Source organism: Vipera berus (assembly GCF_964194415.1).
Source record: "Vipera berus genome assembly, chromosome: 2".
Lineage (NCBI taxonomy): Eukaryota > Metazoa > Chordata > Lepidosauria > Squamata > Viperidae > Vipera > Vipera berus.
In genome coordinates this window covers 81,504,797-81,530,118 of record NC_138203.1, presented here as the reverse complement: position 1 = coordinate 81,530,118, position 25,322 = coordinate 81,504,797, and the positions used below count along the sequence as shown (strand labels likewise).

The 25,322-nt window shown below is 36.0% G+C and overlaps 2 protein-coding genes across 2 annotated transcripts in view; both read left to right on the top strand.

The window, feature by feature from the left end:
* Positions 1 to 25,322, top strand: part of MLLT3 (MLLT3 super elongation complex subunit) — a 115,058-nt gene that overhangs the window by 17,901 nt on the left and 71,835 nt on the right. The gene's annotated exons all lie outside the window — the stretch shown is intronic.
* Positions 369 to 23,515, top strand: LOC308663443 (uncharacterized protein). Its single transcript, XM_081319846.1, has 4 exons — positions 369 to 466; positions 2,534 to 2,641; positions 7,669 to 7,751; positions 22,623 to 23,515. Exons 1-4 carry the CDS (start codon positions 416 to 418, stop codon positions 22,936 to 22,938), a joined length of 558 nt encoding a protein of 185 aa, XP_081175972.1. The 5' UTR covers positions 369 to 415; the 3' UTR covers positions 22,939 to 23,515.

The following is a 25,322-nucleotide window of genomic DNA, read 5'->3' as shown; positions in this document are numbered from 1 at the left end:
TGTAATATATGTAGTGTACTGTATATAATATAAAATACCCACATACACATCAAATAACAGTATAATGGAGATTTTAATATTAAGTAGCTAGCTTAAAACAAATCTTTACAACAAATACTTTGATGAAAATCCCAGGGTTTTTTTTATTATTATACTCAACTTTAAATTAAAAAGCCAGTTTTAATGCTTGTAATATTAATATTCTAAATAGTAACTAAAATATTTTTCTCTTTATTTTCAGCATTCTAAAAGTTAGCCAAATAATGTCAATAATCTTTACATATTATATAAAAGTCGCCATTGAAATTGTGCAGAGTTTCAAGATTTACAGACAAAAAATATATATTCTCAAGGGGAGGCTAGCACTCTCAGGTTGCCTGGAGCAGTTATCAGGCTTGGTGCCAAGATTCACGTGATGTTCCCTAGAAGCTCAGGAAGACCTGCCTTGGATGTAAGGAAAGTTGAGGTTGGGCAAGAATGCTTTGATCCTGTGGGTTGCTCTAGGGGCATTTTGGAGTGGATTGTATTTATTCCATGGGATGTTGCTGCAGTTGCAAAGATTGTCGAAGGCGAATTTGCTCTGCATCCCATGGGAAGCTCATTGAAGCAACAGAAATTTGGGGCTTGTAGTTCTTATGTTGAAGACTAACTGAATTGTTCTTTCTTCCTGGGTGTCTGGTAAAGTTTTTGATTAAGGGCACTTTCATATTTTTGCCCATTCTTGCCATTGCCCTTTGGAACATCTTACCCCCTGAGGTGACGCAGGCCCCCATTCTGCTTGCCTTCCAGAAGATGTCAAGAGAAGGCTGTGCCAATTGGTGTGAGGGACTGAGAGTGATCTGCACCCTTGGGAGTGGTTGGTGACTTGTCTCTGCCTCTTTAACTTTTTAACATCCTAACTTTTAACTTTGCTCTTAACTCTTTGGTCTTTAACTGTGTTTAATTCTGTTTTCCAATTTATGCTTTTTACACCACTGTTTATTTTATTATAAATGGCACAGACTCAGGTGAGATAGGTAGTATAGAAGTAAATAAAAATTTCTAAACAGATTCATTGATCACAATGAATTAAATAAAACAAAAATGTTTTCTAAATTTAGAAATTTCAGTAAGCATCATTTAAAACTAATGTTCTTAGCATTTACTTCTAAGTGGTCTTGCTATTTCCTTCATCTGAAAGGATATGTGTGTGTGTGTGTGTATAATCTCCATTGAGAACAATATTATGCAATTGATTTTCTGTGAAAAAGCATAGGCTAGATTAAAGCATTCCACTTAAATATCCAGAAGAGATTTTAAGAAAGAAGGAAGGAAAGTTTCAGTAGAAGAGGGAGCTAAGATTTATTGGGAAGTCTGTGTCCTTTTTTTACATGTAAATTTGAAATTGCTTTTTGTTATATTGCCTAATATTTCTCTAGTATCAACTACTGAACAGACTGTTGCAGAAAATAAATATTTCTTTGGTTAAGAATGCTCAGGATGGAATTTCATAGATGAGAATAACTCAGAATAGATTATCTCATGCCTGCCAATTTATGATCTAAATATTATCCCTTATTTTCAAACTAATCTCTTCAGTAATCCGTAGTTGTTTCTGTAATTTTTAGCCATCCCCCAAATAAAGATAATTATGCACTTAATATTTTTAAAGTGATGCATAGAATTATTCAGTTAAGAATTCTAGAACAAAACTATAATAACAATAAAACCCTAATGTCATCAGTATATGTGGCCCAACAAATATGTACTTTGAAGTAAGTCCTGTTGAGTTCAATGAGCTTTCAGCTTGTTTCAATCGAACAAGTACCTGAATCTCACTAAGCATAAACATATATAGTTTATAATATATACGATATAAAAATTTATGGTAGCGTTTGAGACAATGCATATATTATTGTGTAAGTTACCTTGGTAATTTCATTTAAGGGTAGAGAACATTTATTTTTAAGTAGCAAATAATGAATATTGAACTCTGCAAGTATTCATGGTTGTGTACAAAAAAGAAAAATAGTATTTCAAATTCAGAATAGAAGCCTATGTACTCAGAATTTTCTTTTGGAACATTTCAAGACTTCTATTTTCCACTGGAACAAAATTTAAAACGTCTCAGGTGTCTTGTGTTCAATAAGAACAAAAATTCAAATTTCAAATTTCCTTTCAAGGGACAACAATGGGAACTGGAAAAAAAATCCTTTGCCCTCCTCCTTTTGGTCTGTCTTTGGGCAATTAAAGTTGATGGGGGTCCGCTTGATAGGCAGCCTATGTAGGAGAAAAAAGTTGTTGCAGGGCCTGAGGCAGAGACAAAAGAGGACTGAAGCTAGAATCACTATGTATCTACATGCTCTACGTCCAGCCCCCCTTGAATTCTGTTGATTCTTACTTAATACCGATCATTACTTGACTAGATTGTGTACAGACTTGAGCAATAAATCTTCCTAATTGGAACTTAACTTATGGTCCTAATTCTTTGCACCTGACAGCCAGCCTATGGAGAAATGGCCAAGGGAATAATATATGTTTTGTTTTTAAAAAGCCTCCAAATCAACACTGGACAGAACATTATAGCATGTTTGGGGCTCCCGGTCTACCTGCACAAACAGCCCAAAGGCCAGCAAAGACAGATAACAGCAGTGGGATTGCGGTATGTGTGTACAGTACATTTGAATAGTAAGAAAAGTTCACTTGTCTTGTCTGCAAAGCTCAACAAAACAGAATTTTACATCACCAATAAATCTCTTAAAAATATTTTTCTAGTGTACAAAAGATTCTTAGTCTCTGAGTATGTAGTTAATTGATTCTTCCTTAGCCAAACTTCCCCCTAATACATCAGATGTCAGCAGGAAAGAACCTGTTTTGTCCTAATCTTGGGACAAGCATTAAATTGAACTTGAAACTTTGTTTCAGGTTGGAGCAAAACCTTGGGAAAAGGGTGCTGCATTTCAGTTTTGGAATACCGGTAATCCTCAATTTACAACCACAATTGGAACTGCAATTTTTGTTGTAAGTCATTGGAGTCGTAAGTTGAGTCATTGTGTGACCGAACCTGATTTTACAACAATTTTTACCACACTTCTAAGTTGAATCACATGGCTATGTGAATCCAGCTTAACCAATGCTATTTTTTCCACCAGAAACAGGCAAAAACATAGTAAACCACGTGACTGTGGGATGAAGCAACCAGTCATAAGTGAGAGCCAGTTTCCAAGCACCCAAATTGCAAGCACGGGACCACCATGGTGGGGCGATGGTCATAATTTTTGAATTTATGTCATAACTGACTTATTTTTATGAGGCTGTTAATTTTAACCATCGTTCAGTGAATGCTCATAAGTCCTTGACAGTTAGTCCTTGGTTTTACAACCATTCATTTAATGACCATTCAAAGTTACAATGCACTGAAAAAGTGACCTATGACTGCTTTTCACGCTTATGATTGTTACAGCATCCCCATGGTCACATGATCAAAATTTGGACGCTTGGCAATGCCAGCATTGTGTCAGGGTTATGTGGTCACCTTTTGCAACCTTCTGACAAGCAAGTCAATGGGGAAGACAGATTCACTTCACCATGTTACTAATTTAACAGCTGCAGTGATTCACTTAACTCAGTCAAGAAAGGTTGTAAAATGGGGCAAAACTCATTTAACAATTGCCTTGCTTAGCAATGGAAATTTTGGGCTTAATTGTGACTGCAGGTTGAGGACTACCTCTATTCAAAACAGTTGTTTTTTGGTCATAACATTTTCCCTTTTACCTGGTTCACACAATATGCTAAGATTTAAACCATGATTTATTAATAATGGTGATAGGTTTTATATATATAGTACTATATAAAATTGATACTACCAAAGTCAAATTATGGCTTTATCCAGTGTGTGTTCTGCTGGTTAATGACTGGAATAAAGTTATTTGAATTTGAATCTGGTGTGTGAGTCTGGAGATTATAAATGAAAAATGTTCAGTGGTGGATAAATTTGAAGATCAAAAATTTGGGTTTACAAACAAACCCAAACTCTATACAATTAAAACTCATTTAATGGACTTCCAGTACAATTAAATTTAAATTTCCATGAAGTGAGATAAGGGACAATTTTTTTAAAGGCTTTAACGTGTAGCATTTATTGAAAGAATTTGGCAGGCACTTGAGATACCTTATTTACATGCTTGTAATCTGAAATCTCTGATTTCCAAGTCACATGGCTGCTACCTGGAAACCTGTCAAGTTCAGTGATAATTTAAACAAACTGTTACCTGACCTCCTAAAACATTGGCCTGCTTTTCTACATACCTGGTTTTATCTGTATAGTTCCGTTTTTCAGATAAAAGTGTATTAGTATTTTCTGGAGTGTAGAAATAACTGGAATTCTAGTACTGAATCTTTTGGATAAAAATGGTCTGTAGCTAAATGATTCAGTTCTATTTACAAGTTAACGGCCAGCACATATACATCATACTTCAGGCATTACAGCTTATTAGAGGAAAATAAGAATATATGTATATTAATGAAGCAGTGAAAATTTATCTGTGAAAATAGATGCCAGTCAAATAGTCAAAAAGGTGTTGAAGCCACAGGAACCTTGGGAGGAAGTGATCATGCAATATTGGAATTCAACATTATGGAAGCACAAGCAATAGAATACAGTCAAACTAGAGTCTTGGACTTTAAGAGAACTAATTTCAATAACTTAGAGAGAGCTTGGGAAGGATTGCATGGATGAGAATCCTCAAGGGGAAAACAACTCAAGAAGCTTGGGAAATTTTGAAAAGAGATAATAAAAGCCCAGTCTAGCATAATACCAACAAAGAAGAAAAATAACAGCTCTCAAAAGAAACCAGCATGGCTGCATAAAGAACTCTCTGATAAATTGAAAGTAAAAATGACAAGTATAAAAAGTGGAAAGAGGGACACATAACTAAGGCAGAATATCAACAAATAGCCCGAGCCTGCAAAGATGAAGTGAGGAAAGCTAAGGCTCAAAATGAACTAAGGCTTGCAACCAAAGTCAAAAATAACAAAAAAGCTTCTTTCAACATGTAAAAAACAAGAAAAAAGTGAAGGAAATGATTGGTCCATTAGTGGGTGAAAGTGGCAAGAAGGTGACAAGCAACAGGGAGAAAGCAGAACTATTTAACTCATTTTTTGCATCTGTCTTTACTCAAAGGGAAAAAACAGACCAACCTATCAAAAATAGTGCCATAAAAAACAGAATAAAAACACAAGTTAAGATAGGCAAGAAAATGGTAAGTGAGCACCTGTCCAGCCTAGACGAGTTCAAATCACCAGGACCAGATGGATTATACCCCAAGGTTCTCAAGGAACTGGCAGACGTGATCTCAGAACCACTGAACTATATTTTTCAAAGATCCTGGAGCACTGGGGAACTACCAGAGGACTGGAAGAGAGCTGATGTAGTTCCCATCTTCAAAAAAGGGAAAAAAATAGATCCAGGAAACTACAGACCTATCAGCCTGACCTCAATACCTGGGAAGATTCTGGAAAAGATAACCAAACAATGAATCAGCGAGCACCTAGAGGCAAACAAAGTCTTTACTAAAAGCCAACATGGGTTTGTCAAAAACAGATCATACCAGACAAATCTTATTGCATTCTTTGACCAAGTGATGACAAAATTAGTGGATCAGAGGAATGCTGTGGATATAAGTTACTTGGACTTCAGTAAGGCATTTGATAAAGTAGAACACAACCTACTACTTGATAAGATAGAAAAATGTGGGTTAGACAGCATCACCACCCGATGGATTCGTAGCTGGATGACTGGCTGTACTCAGCTTGTGATTCTCAATAGAACCAGATCTACATGGAGGGAAGTGTGTAGTGGGGTGCCCCAGGGCTCTGTTCTGGGCCCAGTGCTCTTCAACATTTTCAACAACGATTTGGATGAGAGGATAGATGGGGAACTCATCAAATTTGCAGATGACACCAAGCTGGCAGGAATAGCCAACACTCAGGAAGATAGGCTTAAGATACAGGAGGATCTGGACAGACTTGGACACTGGGCGCTATCTAACAAAATGAAATTCAATGGTGAAAAAAGTAAGGTTCTACATTTAGGCAAGAAAAACCAAATGTGCAGGTATAGTATAGGGGGTACCTTGCTCACTAGTAGTAACTGTGAGAGGGATCTTGGAGTCCTACTGGACAATCACTTAAATATGAGCCAGCAGTGTGCTGCAGCTGCCAAAAAAGCTAACACAGTGCTAGGCTGCATTAACAGAGGGATAGAATCAAGATCACGTGAAGTAGTAATACCACTTTACAATGCCTTGGTAAGGCCACACTTGGAATACTGCATCCAGTTTTGGTCACCACGATGTAAAAAAGATGTTGAGACTCTGGAACGAGTACAGAGAAGAGCAACAAAGATGATTAGAGGTCTGGAGCCTAAAACATCTAAGGAACGGCTTCTGGAATTGGGTATGTGTAGTTTAATGAAGAGAAGGACGAGAGGTGACATGATAGCAGTGTTCCAATATCTCAGGGGTTGCCACAAGATGAGGGAGTCAAGCTATTCTCCAAAGCACCTGAACGCAGGACAAGAAGCAACGGATGGAAACTAATCAAGGAGAGAAGCAACCTAGAACTAAGGAGAAACTTCCTGACAGTTAGAACAATTAACCAGTAGAACAACCTGCTTCCAGAAGCTGTGAATGCTCCAACACTGGAAGATTTTAAGAAGAGACTGGACAGCAATTTGTCTGAAATGGTATAGGGTTTCCTGCCTGAGCAGGGAGGGGGTTGGACTAGATCACCTCCAAGGTCCCTTCCAACTTTACTATTATGATTATGATTAAAGTGATTCACTAGTTGTACTTAAATTCACCTCTTATCTTTTATTTCCATATGCTAATAGATTGTTTCATAATTCTATGCTAAAGATATAAGTAACAATGGCTGATGAATACAAAAGAGAAATGTTCTACTTTTAGAAGAGTTAACTTATGATTTTGTTGGCAACTGCTTGAATTGTTTATTTGGAATGCTTGTGTGGTATGCATAAGGAGAGTAATTCAGATGATTGAATGAATGAATAAATAGCATTCTAACACTGATATTTTTTAACTTTGAAACTCTTTATTGTTGAATTGAAGCTTAAGCTTTTTTTATAAGCTCGCACTGATCATCTCTGCAGTGACAGTGAAAAAAATAAATCCTTATTGATGGGCTATCTTCATTAAGTTAACTGAAGGATTATAAAACTATTGTAAGCTTTTAAATTTACAAGAATTCTTCCTCAGGCAAGATAGTTACAATTCCTGAGAAAAGGGGTAAACTGACGTGCAAGGTATATCTGCTCAAGACTTGCATCCTTTAAGAAGTATGTCAACTGAGCTTTATTTGGTGAAACAGTGTTAGATTGCATTAAGGACTACTCTAGAACTTGCTGAAAAAGCCTTCTAATTTTGGAAGTATAAAATCTAGTGGTCTAAATCCAAACCAATTTCCATGTGATATAATGATTTGGAATAGACTATTTACATTTACAGAATCTTTTGTTTTGACCGGTTTATGATTATTTCATCTAATCATGTGAGCTGAGCCCTCCATTTGTCTACCCTTGTTCGTGCTTATGTCATCTAAGTTAGTTTAATTGGAGAAATAACCATAAACTAAGTTGTAGCTTATTCTTGTTTTTTTAACTTTGAATAGAGGCATAATACACTGCCAGATTATTCAGAGACTATGAAACCAACCACAGTGACTTCGTTTGCTGTAAGAAGGACTCAACACAGGTGATAGGAAATCTACCTTATCTCATAAAATGTTTTTTAACCAACAAGTTGTTCATCTGGCATAATGGCAAACTGATAATAATGATAGTTTTTTTTATTTCTATACTACATATAGATAGTGCCTAAAATTTAGAATGTTAGAGGACTTTAGATGATCATTGGATTAGAGAGAGAGCAGTTGGCAGAGCACAAATGGGCATTTTTTCTTAATGTAAACTTAACACGATCCTTATTTGAATGTAAAATATTTCTAAAATTGATGTTTGGTCATTGCTGTGTTGAGCTGTATATGTCTTATAACTTTTTATTAAACATATCTTTTAAAGTTTTTTTTAAATTAAGCTTTACTTAGCATGTCTTTTAAATCCTGTCTTTTAATTTAAAATTAAAACTTTTATGAAGTTTTAAAGGTTTTAATCCCTCATCTAATTAAAAATTAAGCTATTAATCAATAATGTCATTTTTCACAGGAGTAACTATCCTCAAACAGATGTTCACTAACCATCTTTTTAGGGGAATAAATTAAAGGATAATTGTTGTTCCTACATGCTACTACCTTTCTCCTTTACACAGAATTCTTTTTTATTTGGAAAGGATCTAAACTAAAGATACTAATTTTAAAGCTCTGAATGCATTTTGCCTCTTTCTTCCAAATACTATGCCATATTTGGTAAAATTTAAGACTTAAGAGTTATCTATTAAATATAGAGGACATTTTATAATAGCATCCAAAGTCTCTTGTAAAGTGGCCTAAAAAGTATTCTGTAAGAAAACAGGAATTTTTAAAGTTAAGGCTGAGGAATTCTGCTTATTTACTTATTTATTTTTACATTTCCCTGCCTTTGTTAAAAACATACCTCATAGGCTATATTGAGACTATATTGCAGTTGGCTAATTCTAGTTTATTGTGTGAAACTCCTCAATATAATTTATAAACTATGGAAACAATGAATAACATCTTTTTTGCTGATGACCTTTGTTTTAGAAACTGTACTTCAATAAGAGAAAGGATAAAATTGTTTTGCACTAAATTATTGGATTTAATTTATAAATAAAGAATGTGCTGTTAATATGACTACTTCCCATGTATTTTGCTAATATGCCCATTCTGTTACGGTACTGTTTTTGATAGATTGGACTGTTTTTTCCCTTTGTGTAAAGACTGATGCAAAAAACGAGTTAAATAGTTCTGCTTTCTCCCTTTTGCTTGTCACCTTCTTGCCACTTTCTTCCATTAATGGACCAATCATTTCCTTAACTTTTTTCTTATTTTTTACATGTTGAAAGACGTTTTTTTCTGTTATTTTTGACTTTTGTCTCAAGCCTTAGTTCATTTTGAGCCTTAGCTTTCCTCAGTTCATCTTTTCAGGCTTGGGCTATTTGCTGATATTCTGCCTTAGTTACATAAGTATATAAATACATAAGTCTACTTTTTTAAAAAAAACAAGGAATCAATGCTTACCAGGATATTTCTGTGGTAAAATATCTTATATACAAAGCAATCTGAAATTGCTATTGGCTTTCCTTGACATACTTACATAGCTTTCAGTCCTGGTCTGTTGGCTTCAGTGAGAATACTTAATAGAAATCAGCAAGATAATTTTCAGGTCAGTTTTAGATTTCCTGAATTCAGAAAGAGCTGATAGATTTGTTTATAGCATAAAGTTGGTGTGGAAGAATGAAGTCATTGATGCTTGGGTTACTGTGGAAGGAAACTGGAAAGTGATTTATTGTAAGCTATGTTTATATTAGTAGACAATATTTTAAAGTTTCATTTAACAGGTGCTTTAAAAGAATTAAAATGTGATTAATTGTAGCATATGCCAACCAGGAAAGAATATTGGATACTGATGATTCTTAATGCCCAAAATGATTGTATTTCATTCAGCAGCTAATTTTAAAGTAATTCACTTCAAACTAATCTAATCATAGGTCACTCCAAAATGATAGAATTGGAGAAAGGAATGTTCATGGGGTTTTTTGGAATACAACCTATTAAGGAAAATGAATGGATTATGATAAAGCAAAAATGAGTATGTTAGTAGTGCTAAAATCCAAACTAATAATTTATAATAGGGTTTTTTTAAAAAAAAATGCTGTATGAAATGGATACATAAGTAGAATAGATTACAGTACATCAAGCTTTGGTTTCCACATCCTTTCCTATATCAAAGATCAACTCAAATTATGGGAGAAATACATTTAGTATTGATGTTTCCTGGTTTCTTGGAATTCCTTGTGATATTTTCTTAACATAGAAGGAATGAAATATTTTAATGAATCAACGTGAAAACCATTTCTTCAATTTTCTTTCATTCCAATCGCAGTATTCTTTATATCTGTTTCTATTCCAAATTGAACAGTTGGAGAAGTTGGAGTAGAATTAACTTTATATAGCCAAAAAAGAAAAATGAATGTGTATGTTTAAATGTGTGTTATGTATGTGTACATTTTGAGAGTAAGCAACTAAATTTCATTTTTTCATGTGTGCCATTGTGCTCACAGTAAAAAATGACAATAAAGGTTTATCTATCTATCTATCTATCTATCTATCTATCTATCTATCTATCTATCTATCTATCTATCTTATACTATCTAATACTGTAGAGAATGGATAGCTGAATGCATTTTGAAGGACAGGGGAAGAGTGATGGTTCTACCAATTATAGTAAGCAAAGATGTCAGTTAAAATGGTTTAAGGATTGATGATTGCGTATTTAAAGCTATCTCCTTAATAATAACTAAAACTGATTCCAAACTGGATCATAAAAATATGTCTTAAATCATAGTACAAAATAACTTCAGATCTAATCATTACTAAAAACCCACCAAACCCTCTTGCAATAAAACCAATACTTTTAATTATTTTAAGTTGTGAATAAAATAATACAAGAAATGAAAGATGTAATGTGATAGAACTTAGGAATTCTTAGGAAGTTCCAAATATACTTCTCATTCTAACCACATGCTTGCTAGATATTCTTGGGCAATTTGTAATTAAGGGAGAGATAGTGCTGTCTTGTAAAGGATATTGAATAACAATATGCTGGTAATGACCTATAAAGCCCTAAATGGCTTGGGTCCAGACTATCTAAGGGAACACCTGCTGCCGGCATCATCTTCCCATCGTCCCGTGCGCCCCCACAGGGAGGGCCTTCTCAGGGTACCGCCGGTTAATGAATGCCGACGGGTTATTCCCAGGGGAAGGGCGTTCTCTGTGGGTGCGCCTGCCCTATGGAACCAACTACCCACGGAACTTAGGACTGCCCCCGACCTTCGCTTATTTCGCCGGGACCTGAAAACTTGGCTCTTTGATCTGTTTGGTCCAGACTGTGGTCTTGTTAATTTAACTGGGTTTTAAATTTACTCTTGGGGCTTGAATTTAATTTAATTGTTTTAATTGATTTTAATTTTTTGTATTTCATGGTTTTAACTGCCCTGTAAACCGCCCTGAGTCCTACGGGAATAGGGCGGTATACAAATTCAATAAAATAAATAAATAAATAAATAAATAGAAAGCATTTTGATTTAATGCATATTGATGACTTTGAATAGATGAAGTGCACTGTATACCTTTCGATAACAGTTCTATTTAACCATTGGATTTATATTTTAATTTATATATTATATATAAGAGAACAAGAGTTGTTTCTTTATCTGTTCTAGCAACTTTTAGAAAGTTCCTGCAGATACTTCCTAAGTATATCCTGGTCCTTATATACATATAAAGGTTTTCCTATAATTAAGGAGACAATCAAAAAATGAGGTGACAATTTACTTCTTGACTCATTATCTTAAGTATTTATTACTCTCCCAGATTATCTGAAAAGCAGTTTTATAAATATAAATATATCTAAATTAGATTTCCTCTCTCTTCACTAGTGTTTGTGGTTAATTATGATACAAATTGTTTGTGCATGATTTTGGGAACCCTAGTATTCCATGAATGGTTTGATTAATGGGACATCTTGGCATGTTTAAAAGGAGAAAAAAAGGCAGTCTTCTTGAAATTGTCAGTTTAATCTGGATAAATGTATGTATGCCAATGTTGGTTGTCAGTTCAGCTTCTACTTCTTTATGGGTTTTTATATTTTCAATTTTAAAAGCTTTCAGATAATTTATGTAGTTTTTAAGTAAGCTGTTTGACTATTCAAATGAAATTCCCAATGTAGATTATATATCAAAACAATTTTTTGGAAAATTTACAGTTCAAGAACAATGTCTTTTATAATAAACTTCATACTGTTGGAGAACAGAAGTGAAGCACTCAGATTTTGGCATGGGTGATTTTGCTGTGCTGGAGAAGAGACTCTTAACACATTTTGTTGTTCTTGGCCTGTTTTAGAAATTCAGTTATATTGTGCCTCGGGGGAATGGGTAAAAAGGTTTTTGCAAACTTAAAAGGAAGAAAGATAGATCAAACAAGCAGTTCTGTGCATGTGAACTTTATTTTGTAATAACTGAAACTTGTTTTGCATAAAATGATATCCTCTAGAAGAAGGTATGTGAACAGTTAATGACTTGCAATACTAGAGAAATAACTAATTGAAAGCAGTAAAAGACTTTGGTTGAAATTTAGCCAAGACAATTCTGACCAAATGTTACTGCCAACTTGTAGCTGCTCAGCAGCAGATGTAAAATGAGCTTCCTCTTAGCTTAATACCTGGTGTGGAAAAATGTCTTACAAATTCTGACAGATGTTGAAATTTTGGACACTCTGGGAAATGTTTTCATTCAGGAATATTCTCTGATATAGATCTGGGGACCCCTAAGCATGTTGTTAGTACTTTGAACAGTGGCAAAAGGGAACAGTAGCTTTTTTAGAGAAATGAGAGAAAATTGTGGTAACAACGATTGTGTACATATACAAGAATACAAATATGTAATAAAGTGCAAGTAATATAACATTAAAAGAAAAAGGCTATGGAAAGAGAGAATCCCATACTTGGCATTTAGGGTGAGAAACTGGGGAAGAAGGAATGATAACTTTGGATATATTATTGACTTATTTATTAATTAGTGATTATTACACTTGAACCATCCACTTCCAAGGAATTCCGATATATGACATAACATGTTATCTTGGTGAAACAGATTAACTTCTTACTGCAACTCATGATTGAATGTGAATCTGGAGACAAGCCAGTACAGTCCCTAGTTTTCATTGGTAGATTATACAAAAATCATTCAATAAACCATAGATAATTTTACATTCTTAAAGTGCTCAAAGGCATAATGTGGTTTAGCTCAGTGCTATATTTTTACCTGGTCATTGTCATTTATAAGTGCTTCATGAGTTTGCACATTTTGTGAAATTGCTATTTTGTGGTATATTTAACAAACATGGATAAAGTAAACATGGCTTAATGTAAAATGAGCCTCACATCAGAAGTGCTTTTAGTTGGATTTATTTATAAATTTGTTATAATTTTTTTATTCTACATTTTTTAAACAATTATGTTAGAGACCCTCTTTTGAAATTACACTACTATCTCTCTAGATCAGGCATGTCAAACTGCCGGCCCGCGGGCTGGATGCATCACACTGGAACTGCACCCACCTCATTGCCCGCAATGCGGAAAAAGTCGCAACATGTTGTGTGACATCACATGACATCGCGAGTGTGACATGCCTGCTCTAGATTAAAGGAGCAGGAAAGTTGCTTTGTGTGGGGCAAGAGCTTTAAATCTAGGCACAGGTAGTCTTTGCTTACCAACTGCCTTGTTTAACAACCATTTGAAGTTACAAGAGTGTAAAAAAACCTTTGTGACTAATGATCGCCATTGGGGCACTTCACATCCAGCACCCATTTACAACCATTACAGTATCTGCAGTTGTGTTATAGCCATTTGTGTGCTTTTGCTGAGCTGAGGAAGCGACTGGCCGAAATACACTTAAATATACCATATGGAAAGCAAAGGAAGATGGCTGTGAGCATACCACTATGGGAAACATGTTCTAAGTCATGAGGGTTACACCTGAAAAGCTCCATTAAGGTGTTCAGACTCTGTTCTTACCAAGTTATTCCTGATACAATCAGATGCATTTGCTGCATTGAGCTTTAAAGAGCTTAACTATACTTGTTGGGCAAGAACCCCAATTCTTCATCTGTTTAATAGGTAACTACTGCATATTTTTCTTACAGGTAGTGTTTGGGTTACAATAGTAGTTGGGAGCAGAATTTCCATCACTAAATATTGTAGCAGTAAGGCACAACATTATGTAATTGCATTACTTAGCAATAGCAATCCCAGCAATCCCAGGTTGCTATTCTAACCCCAGGACCATGCTGGTCATAAGCAAGAAGAGGCCAGAATCCTAAGCAAAAACCAGGTTCCTATTGGGGTGGGTGGGAGTGCCATAGGCAGGCATTTTGAAGTTTGGGCAGGTTGGTAGGGAACACAAGTGGATGCTACAGAGCACAAATTCGGTCATTGGGAGCCACAGAGAGGCGTTACGGAGTAAAAGTTAAATATAACTTTTTATATTTAAAAAGTTAGTACCTGGGGTGAAACAGCAATGATATTATATTGTGTAGGAAGAAAATGTTTTTTATAATGGACTCTTTACAGATTTAAAAACTGCTGCAATTCAGGAATCAGGCACAACAACACTCAACAGCATTTAAAAAAAGCTAATTCCTCCAAAATAAATCTTTTTTTTTTAGAAATTTAATTACCTTGAAAATTCTTGGGATCTTTCAAGTATCTTGTGTGATAGATTGTACGAGACCTTACATACAAGGTTTTGTGAAAAATTGCTGAAATCTGGTCAAATCTTGTATTTATTCAAAAAAACCAATTCAGTATTTTAATATTACAAGGTTTGTGTCAAGACCAGAGAAGAGTACTAACCATCTCTGTATTTGATTAAGTTGAATTATATACATACATATATACATATACACATACATACATACACACACACATATATATATACACACATACAATAATTCGGTATTTAGTTTTACAGTTTAATTTAGTTTATTTTTAATATGTTAACATTAGTAATCTTAAATTGCTAATGACACTTGCAAATAAAATTCACAATTTTGTTCATTTCATGGGATTTTTTAAATTTTATCATGGGATTTTTTTTTACTTAGTTTAGCTAATAGCCCCCCAAAATCATTAAGAGTCTGATAATAAACTTTGATGATAATTTGGAAACATAATCGATAACTAACTTAGTTATGATTAGGCTCAATGATTAGGCTCAATCTTTGAAAGGTAATAAGAAAAAATTAATTGATTTTGAAATTGTTTTCTGATAACTTGCTCCTTTTTGAAAATTATTTAAAGTCTTTATGTTGTTGTTAGTTGCGAAGTCATGTCCGACCCATCGCGACCCTATGGACAACGTTCCTCCAGGCCTTCCTGTCCTCTACCATCTTCTGGAGTCCATTTAAGCTCACGCCTACTGCTTCAGTGACTCCATCCAGCCACCTCATTCTCTGTCGTCCCCTTCTTCTATTGCCCTCAATCTTTCCCAGCATTAGGCTCTTCTCCAGTGAGTCCTTCCTTCTCATTAGGTGGCCAAAGTATTTGAGTTTTAGCTTCAGGATCTGGCCTTCTAAAGAGCAGTCAGGGTTGATCTCCTCTAGGACTGACCGGTTTGATCGCCTTGCAGTCCAAGGGACTCGCAGGAGTCTTCTTCAGCACCATAGTTCAAAGGCTTCAATTCTTTGGCGCTCAGCCTTTCTTATGGTCCAACTTTCACTGCCATACATTGCAACTGGGAAGACCATAGCCTTGACTATACGCACTTTTGTTGACAGGGTGATGTCTCTGCTTTTTAGTGTGCTGTCTAGATTTGCCATTGCTTTCCTCCCGAGGAGCAAGCGTCTTTTAATTTCTTGGCTACAGTCCCCATCTGCAGTGATCTTGGAGCCCAGGAAAATAAAATCTGTCACTACCTCCATTTCTTCCCCATCTATTTGCCAGGAATTGAGAGGGCCAGATGCCATGATCTTGGTTTTCTTAATGTTTAGTTTCAACCCAAGTTTTGCACTCTCCTTCTTCACTCGCAACAAGAGGCTCTTTAGTTCTTCTTCACTTTCTGCCATTAGAGTGGTATCATCTGCATATCTTAGGTTGTTGATGTTTCTTCCGGCAATCTTAATTCCAACTTTTGATTCATCTAGCCCTGCCTTTCTCATGATGTGCTCTGCATATAAGTTAAATAGGCAAGGCGACAGTATACAGCCTTGCCGGACTCCTTTCCCAATTTTGAACCAATCAGTGGTTCCGTGTCCAGTTCTCACTGTTGCTTCTTGGTCCGCATATAGGTTTCTCAAGAGACAAATAAGATGGTCTGGTATGCCCATCTCTTTAAGGACTTGCCACACTTTGTTATGAGCCACACAATCAAAGGCTTTAGCATAGTCAATGAAGCAGAAGTAGATGTTTTTCTGGAACTCTCTAGCTTTCTCCATGATCCAGCGTATGTTAGCAATTTGATCTCTAGTTCCTCTGCCTCTTCGAAATCCTGCCTGTACTTCTGGTAGTTCTCGATCCACATACTGCTGGAGTCTAGCTTGTAGAATTTTAAGCATAACTTTACTAGCATGAGAAATGAGTGCAATGGTGCGATAGTTTGAACATTCTTTGGCACTGCCTCTCTTTGGAATTGGAATGTAAACTGATCTTTTCCAATCCTGTGGCCACTGTTGAGTTTTCCAAATTTGCTGGCAAATTGAATGTAGCACTTTTACTGCATCGTCTTTTAAGATTTTGAATAGCTCAGCTGGAATACTGTCACCTCCACTAGCTTTGTTGTTGCTCAGCTTTTCTAAGGCCCACTTCACTTCACATTCTAGGATGTCTGGCTCGAGGTCAGTGACCACCTCATTGTGATTATCAGGGACGTTAAGCTCATTCTTGTATAGTTCTTCTGTGTAATTTTGCCACCTCTTCTTAATCTCTTCTGCCTCTGTTAGGTCCCTGCCATTTTGGTCCTTTATCATGCCCATTTTTGCATGAAACGTTCCTTTCATCTCTCCAATTTTCTTGAAAAGATCTCTGGTCCTCCCTATTCTATTGTTTTCTTCTATTTCTTTGCATTGTTCATTTAAGAAGGCATTCTTATCTCTTCTAGCTATTCTTTGGAATTCTGCATTTAATTGGGCATATCTTTCTTTTTCTCCCTTGCCTTTCGCTTCCCTCCTTTCCTCAGCTATTTGCAAAGCTTCCCCAGACAGCCATTTTGCTTTCTTGCATTTCTTTTTCTTTGGGATGGTTTTAGTTGCTACCTCTTGTACAATGTTGCGAACCTCTGTCCATAGTTCTTCAGGCACTCTGTCTATCAGATCTAATTCCTTAAATCTATTTGTCACCTCTACTGTATATTGAAGAGGGATATGATTTAATTCATACCTGACTGGCCTAGTGCTTTTCCCTACTTTCTTTAATTTAAGCCTAAACTTTGCAACAGGAAGCTCATGGTCTGAGCCACAGTCAGCTCCTGGTCTTGTTTTTACTGACTGTATAGAGCTTCTCCATCTTTGGCTGCAGAGCATATAGTCAATCTGATTTCTGTGTTGACCGTCTGGTGATGTCCATGTGTAGAGCCGTCTCTTGGGTTGTTGGAAAAGAGTGTTTGCTATGACCATCATATTCTCTTGACAAAATTCTATCAGCCTGTGCCCTGCTTCATTTTGTACTCCAAGGCCAAACTTGCCTGTTATTCCGGTTATCTTTTGGCTTCCTACTTTAGCATTCCAATCCCCCATGATGATAAGGACATGTTCTTTTTTTATTATTGAAAAGTTTTACAGTACATTTTAAATACAAAACCCCTCTCCTCCCCCTCCCCTCTCCCCAAACCTCCCCAACTCTCCCCTCCCCCCCTCCCCCTCGACTTCCCAGAGCTAAATACAGGGTATAAAAATACAAACAAACATAATCTAAAATATGCAAACAACAATAAAATATTAAATTCTATCGCACTTTAACTCTTAATAAAATAACTACAAGCTAGTTATACATCATATATATCCACTACTTATTCAAATGCTAAGTGAAACTTTTTAGTCCCATATTTATTCTGGATATAATCAATCCATCTTCTCCACTCCACAATATATCTCTGTTGCGATTGGTCTTTCAAATACGCTGAAATCTTTGCCATTTCCGCCAAATTGGAAACTTTTAAAGTCCATTCTTCTATAGTCGGCAGTTCTTCCTTCTTCCAATATTGCGCTACTAAAAGTCTCGCTGCCGTAATTAAATTCAACATCAGCTTAGTGTCCACAACGGTAGTATCTGTGATAATGCCCAGTAAAAACAATTGCGGACAAAACTTTATCATTTTCTTGAATATTTTTTGCATATTCCACCAAATTTTAATCCAAAATGCTTTAACCCTTTTACAAGTCCACCATATATGAAAATACGTTGCATCCTCACAGCCACACCTCCAACATTTGGGCTGGCAGTTCGGATACATGCTTGCTAATTTTTTAGGATCTAAATGCCACCTATAAAACATTTTATAAAAGTTCTCTCTTAAATTTTGGGCCTGTGTAAATTTTACATTTCTCACTCAGATCTTTTCCCAAGTATCCATTGTGATAACTTCTTGAAAATTGTGAGCCCATTTTTCTTTGAATCAATTTCTATCAATGCCAGATATATCCTTTTTATATGAGCTTGACCTTGATCTCTAATTTGCTTTACCAAATTTTCATCAGTCATCAAAAAACCAGTTTTCTGGTCCTCTTTCCACCTAGCCTGTAATTGCCCATACTGAAACCAAGTTTGTACTATCTTTTCTTCTTTTAAAATGTTATATGACTTTAATTGCCATACATTCCTTTCCAAACTTAGAATTTCCTTATATGTAGTCACATCATGTTTGAATCCCACATTTATATTTTCTATTGCGTGTTTAGGTATTGCCCAAATAGGTATCTTATAATTTAACTTGTGTCTGTACTTTTTCCAAACTCGCAACAGAGCAAACCTTAAAATATGTATCTTAAACACATTATCCACCTTCTTATCATACAATAAATATGCATGCCATCCAAATAACAAATCATGACCCTCAAGATTTAATAATCTCGCTTGTGTTAAATTAAACCAGTCACTTATCGCTGACAAAGCAGCAGCTTCATAATATAATTTAAAATTAGGCATTTTAAGACCACCTCTTTCACGCATATCTTGCATTATCTTAAATTTAACTCGTGGCTTTTTCCCTGCCCAAACAAATTTATTAATTCCTTTTAATAAGGACATCATTTTTGGGTGTTAGTTCTATAAGGTGCTGTAGAGCTTCATAGAACTGGTCAATTTCATCCTTTTCAGCACCGGTGGTTGGGGCATAGACTTGGACTACTGTGATATTGAATGGTTTGCCTTGGATTCGAACTGAGATCATTCTGTCATTTTGAGGATTGTATCCCAGTATTGCTTTTCCTACTCTTTTATTGACTATGAAGGCTACTCCATTTCTTCTGAGGGATTCTTGCCCGCAGTAGTATACCTGATGGTCATCTGAATTAAATTCACCCATTCCTGTCCATTTTAGTTCGCTGATACCTAAGATGTCGATGTTTAGTCTTGTCATCTCTTGTTTGACCACGTCCAGCTTTCCTTGATTCATGGATCTTACATTCCAGGTTCCTATGGAGAAAAAATCTTTACAGCATCGGACTTTCCTTTCACCACCAGACACATCCACAGCTGAGCGTCCTTTCGGCTTTGGCCCAGTCGCTTCATTCTTTCTGGCGCTACTAGTACTAGCCCTCTGCTCTTCCCCAGTAGCATATTGGACACCTTCCGACCTGAGGGGCTCATCTTCCAGCGTCATATCGTTTTGCCTTTTGGTACTGTCCATAGGGTTTTCATGGCAAAGATACTGGAGTGGTTTGCCATTTCCTTCTCCAGTGGATCACGTTTTGTCAGAACTCTCTGCTATGACCTGTCCGTCTTGGGTGGCCCTGCACGGCATAGCTCATAGCTTCATTGAATTACGCAAGCCCCTTCGCCACGACAAGGCAGTAATCCATGAAGGGGAAAGTCTTTATAATATTTACCATATGTGTGATGCTTATTTTGTTTGGCAACATCACTTTAAAGTAGAGCTCTGTTCCACTGATTTTTATGTAGAACAAAACATTTTGGGGAGACATGGTCATTTTTGACATTAGTGCTAGAACAGTTGGTAAAACTTTTGAAGATAAAAAGCTAAAAATGATCTTCCTCAATTTAGATTCAGTACATTCCATAAATCTACTTGGATCACACATGTAGTTCATTTTCTATAGGAGAAGGAGTGGCAGAACCTGGAGGTGGAATTAGAAGAGGGATCGGTATGGAATCCCTACATAGCCATAAGTGTACTAAGTCCAACTCTCCTTGATTTCCATTGCCCTTATCTAATTCCAGACAGGTGCTAAGCCATTAGTTGAGAAGATTCCTGTACATGGCTTGTATAGCAATATATCAGTTTAAATGGACCTCCACATATGGACCTGGTCTTTTGTGCCTGACATTTTCTGGTAGCATGTTGCAGTCATCAAATAAAGACAGTCTAGTGCAGAGGTCCCCAACCTTTTGGACACTGGATCTATGGAGAGAGGTTTTTCCACGGACCGGAGGGGGTGTGGTTTTATGTGCTGCCTGCATCCCGTGGATGGGGCTTTCCTTGTTTGTGTGGACTAGTTGCTGGCATGCCACAGCCCGGTACTGGTCCAAAGACCGGGGGTTGGAGACCCCAGGTCTAGTGAATCCCTTTGACATCGCGTGCAGTTTGTCATCCAGAGAAGGACCCACCTTGCTTTCCTGTAAGGCCAAGAAAACTGACAGATCGAGATTGTATTGTCTTGCCAGCTGAAATAAAAATGGATCTACGATATGAATCCAAAAATAGTGAAGGTTTTTTGTCTGCAGAAATAACATGAGTTTTTGGTTGGCATTGGAAAAAAAAACTTTTTTGTAAGTTACTTTAAATTCATCAAGCTGAGAATAAAAAAATAATATAGATACTAAAGAATGAAATGCTAAAAGCAAAATAAGAAAATAAGAAAGACAAAAAGATCATAAACATTTTCAAAAGCACATTTTTGGAAATCAAATGAACTTTTGATTCAGAAGAGCTCAGCAGTGATTACTAGTAACAACACATTTTAAAAGAAGATGCTGTTGTATAGTGTTGTTGTATAGTGTCTATTTCGGTTACCAGGAAAGGTTCACAGTGGTAGTGAACAAGCTTTTGGGGAGAAATTGTTGGCATTCTTTGGGCAATCAGCACATTTTAAGGAAGAAGGAAAGCATAGGATAGATTTATTTCTGTACCTTGATGGAAGTCTGATATTTAATTCATGCTGTGTACTTTCTAATATGCCTGATCTCTGAAACTCAGCACAACCCAGCTGAAGTCAAACAACACAATCCATTGCAGGAAGGAGCAATCAGTTTTGTTGATTCATGCTCTCCTGGATTGTTTGCCGGCATGGATAATTTGGGCTAGTCTGTTTGTCCTATGGGTGTTACCATTTTACCACTGGCAGAAACAGAATCCTCTTTTTCATTAGGCATAGAATACCCACAATCCCAAAGTATCTGTCAACATCTGTACTTAAAACAGGCCAAGTTAGTAAGTGCATCAGTGATTATAAAAATAAAAACGATGCTGTGTAGCATGAAATGGGAAGACACTGTCTAATGTAAATAGCAGCAGGGAATTATTTCAGATTAGGTCCATAATTTGTTCATTTTTATTCCCTTGCTTGCCTATCTTCCTTCCAAAATTACTTAGAGAATTACAGACAGAAACGGTTCTTCTCTTCTTTTATTATGTACATAGTCAGAGGTCAAAACCACTTCAACTCCTATATATTATAGTTTACCTAATTTTAACTGCATCCTCCCCGAGTGCTCAATGTTTCACTGGCCAGTTGTACCTCTATAAATAAACAACATAACAGAATAATTACAAACACTACAAACCAAGTTTTTCCTGTGCTACATTATCGGGTCAAATAAACAGTCAGTGATTTATTTTATCCTATTTTGTGTGACTTGTATTAAACATCAGTTATGATTTATTAATCATGATTAAATACATATAGATAGTCCATGCTTAATGACTGTTTGCTATCATGGCAATCCTCTCCCCCCCCCCCCCGGCAGTCACATGATCACAATTTGGGTACTTTGCAATTGGCTCTCATTTATAGCCATTTCCAGCATCTTGCATTTACTGGCCTACAATTTTTGGCAGTTTTTGCCTGTTTCTGGCATTTTCTTCCAGTTTCTGGCAAAGAACACCAGAAAACAGACCTGTTTAACAACCACACTCTTCACTTAATGACCACTGCAAAAAAAGGTCGTAAAAGTGGACCCAGTGGCAAGTTATGACTATAATTCTGGGATCATTCTGGTCATAAATTGACGACTACCTATAATTTAAATGTTCTGCACAGTATTCTTCACCCTACCAGCTGTAATACCTGGATTATGTTAAGACCATACAGTAGTTTCCTCCAAACCTATTCAAAAAATAATTTTGCTGTGTACATTTTACTGTGTAACTTCTCATTAAAATTAATAGGCACTTACATAATTTCAGTGGGATTTTGTTGGGTAAAAATAATTCACCGCAGCACAGTAAAGCTAATCACATAAAGAAAATAGTGTGGTTACGAAGTAATTATTTGAGAATATAGGAAGATTGTATGCATTGCTTTTTAATTTCATTTGAAGCATATAATATAGGCAATTTCAAATGTGCGTAAACCAAGTAACCCATTTCTTTTTCTTGGTGTGACTAAGTTGTAAATTGCACATAAAGCTATTAATGTTAGAAAATAAATTAAGGCATTTATACATGGCAAATTGGAAGAAGATTTCTATACCTTCACAGGCTCCAACTGGTACAGAATGCAGCCGCAAGAGTTGTGTTGGGAGTTTCCCGATACTCCCATGTTACACCCTTGCTCCGTGAGCTGCATTGGCTCCCAGTTGTCTTCCGTGTGAGATTCAAGGTGCTGGTAATGACCTACAAAGACCTTCATGGCATGGGAGCACCTGCGGCCGGCATCAACTTCCCTCCGCCCAGTGCGCTCCCACAGAGAGGGCCTCCTCAGGGTGCCACGGGTCAAAGAATGTCGACTTGTGGCCCCCAGGGGGAGGGCGTTCTCTGTGGGCACGCCGGATTTATGGAACCATCTTCCGGTTGAGCTCCGGATGGCCCCCGACCTTCGCTCCTTCCGGCGCGATCTAAAGACCTACCTGTTTGAACAAGCCGGCCTGGCCTGATGGGTGATGGGTTTGGGTTTTATTGCTTTTTATGTATTTCAACTTATTGTTATAGTTTTTGGGCATCTTGTTTAATCTCTTTTAATTTTTGTATTCTTGTCTTTTAACATGTATTGCCCTGTTCACTGCCCTGAGTCCTTCGGGAGAAGGGCGGTATACAAATAAAATTATTATTATTATTATTATTAAAAGTTTTATTGTGAGATGTGCAAGAAAGTGACTCAAGTTCAAGCTACTAGATTAAAAATAAAACCAAAGTTTCTCAGTCTGGACATAGGCAAGTTTCTGAAGTATCTAAAAACAAAAATGAATGGAATTTTGTTTGATCTAATTATTTTGATTAGAAAATGTGATAAATGTTTTAAGTTATGTTAAAATGTTGTGCATAATATAATTTGCCCATAAGTACAGAAAAATGAAGAGTTAAGTGCTGCAACATTTTTTCAAGACTGGTACTATAATTGATATTTTGTGACTAAGTAAAATAAAGTAGTTTATTCAAAATTGATGGCTTTGATTTTCAGTGTTTAGTTTTTCCTGTTTAGAAGACAAAAAATAAAAATGTACTAAATAGTATATAACCGTTTATAGCTCTTTGTGCTTATTCCCTGCACAAAATTGAAGAGTTTATCTTTTAATAAGAATTTCATCTGAACAATTTAATATGATAAGTACAGTATCAATAAAACTTTTTAGATTAAACAGTAAGCTCCATAGTCAAGTGGGGATTTGAGTTTACATCTTCCTGGTCCACCATCCAGTACATAAAAACATATATATGTTTCAGTATTCCTATCAAAAAATGTGTCTACAGATATTTTTATATCAAAATGAGGTGTAAAAAAGATGAGCCAATTGAGAGTGAGGAGGAACAAATATTTAAAGGGATTGATTAACAACTCCACTGAGATATAAATATAGGGCAAATATAGTTAAGCCTCATATTTCAAAAGGAAGTTCATATTTCAAAAGGAGGTTCATTTTGGAAAACTGTAACTCTGCCTCCTTTTTCCTTATTGCTGTATCATTTAACTTCTTGGTATTTCTCACTGTGAACATCATCTGAGTTGTTTACTATCTACAAACAATTCATCTTATAATTATTTAGATCTATCTAGCCCTTGGTTTGTATTCTTCATTGTACATGTGTTGATGAACATCCAACACTTCAAATTTATTCCACTTTATTTCAGCAAAATACTGAAAAAGGCAGCGAGAGGCATAATTTGTTACAACTTGTAGGCTGTCTGTGACCCATCAGTGGGCTTCTATTACATAATAGAGAACAGAGGTTTGAAAGAAAAGGAAGAGTGGCTGAAAATATGTTCAAAGGGAGCTGAAAGGAATACTGTACAGGAAATTAAATCATTGAGCAAAGAAGTAGAATTGGACTGATTGCAGTCATTAATGTCCTTTTAACGAGAGCCGCATAAGGAATGTAACTCAGCAACTGTGATGGTCCCTAGTGTGGAGCCAATTAAGTAACGTAGATGTGGTATTTCAAACACACAAGGAGAGGGAGGGTAGATTATGTATCAGGAATAACACATCTGAGAATCAGGAGATTTATCCTGTGAGCAAAATTTGAAAGGAAAAAGCGCGTGTACAGGAGAAATGCAGATTCATACATTTAATATACTAATTTATTGTGCTCCGTGTATATTACTCCTCTTTCCCTTACATTCCACTCTCTCCCCATGTTAAATATAAATTAACTACAACCTTTTTGTGCTTACCCTTTTAAATAACCTATTATTTGCTAAAAAAATCATTTTATTTAAGTTGCTTAAAAACACTATTTTTCCCCCCAAAAATACTTACATTAGTTTGTGAATTAAATCATCTTTTTTTGCAGTATTACTTGATTTTCTTATGGCAAGTTTGGATATTTTTCTGTTTTAAAAACACTTCACTTACATTAACATTTAAATATATTTTTGAAAATGTAGATGTATTTTAACACTTCCATATAATTGATTGCTTTCTTTAAAGTATTCATTACATTGGTCAATTCTTTTAGAAGTTGCCTCTGCATTTTTTAAAATATTTGAAGTACAGAAGTTATAAATTTAGGAAGGTGAATTCAACCAGGTACGGTTTTGTATCACACTATATGTCAGAATATTGAAGTATTATTTTCCCTTTCAAACTTGGTAGAAATAAACAGGTTTTTAGAGATCTTTGTGGGGAAATCAGAGTTCACCTTAAATCAGTTTTTTCTTTTCTCTCTTTTCCCATCTACTTGCAGGTAGACAAGGAAGGTGATAAAACAAGGCACAGTTGGGATCTGCTCTCATGTATTGGT

Bases quoted from the DNA above. Each gene is read 5' to 3' on its own strand.
- LOC308663443 (XM_081319846.1), top strand. From the start codon at position 416: ATGTTCCCTAGAAGCTCAGGAAGACCTGCCTTGGATGTAAGGAAAGTT. The intron at 2,642-7,668 runs GTATGTGTGTAC...AACTTTGAATAG, and splicing joins ATAACAGCAGTGGGATTGCG to AGGCATAATACACTGCCAGA. The intron at 7,752-22,622 runs GTGATAGGAAAT...ATACCTTCACAG, and splicing joins GTAAGAAGGACTCAACACAG to GCTCCAACTGGTACAGAATG.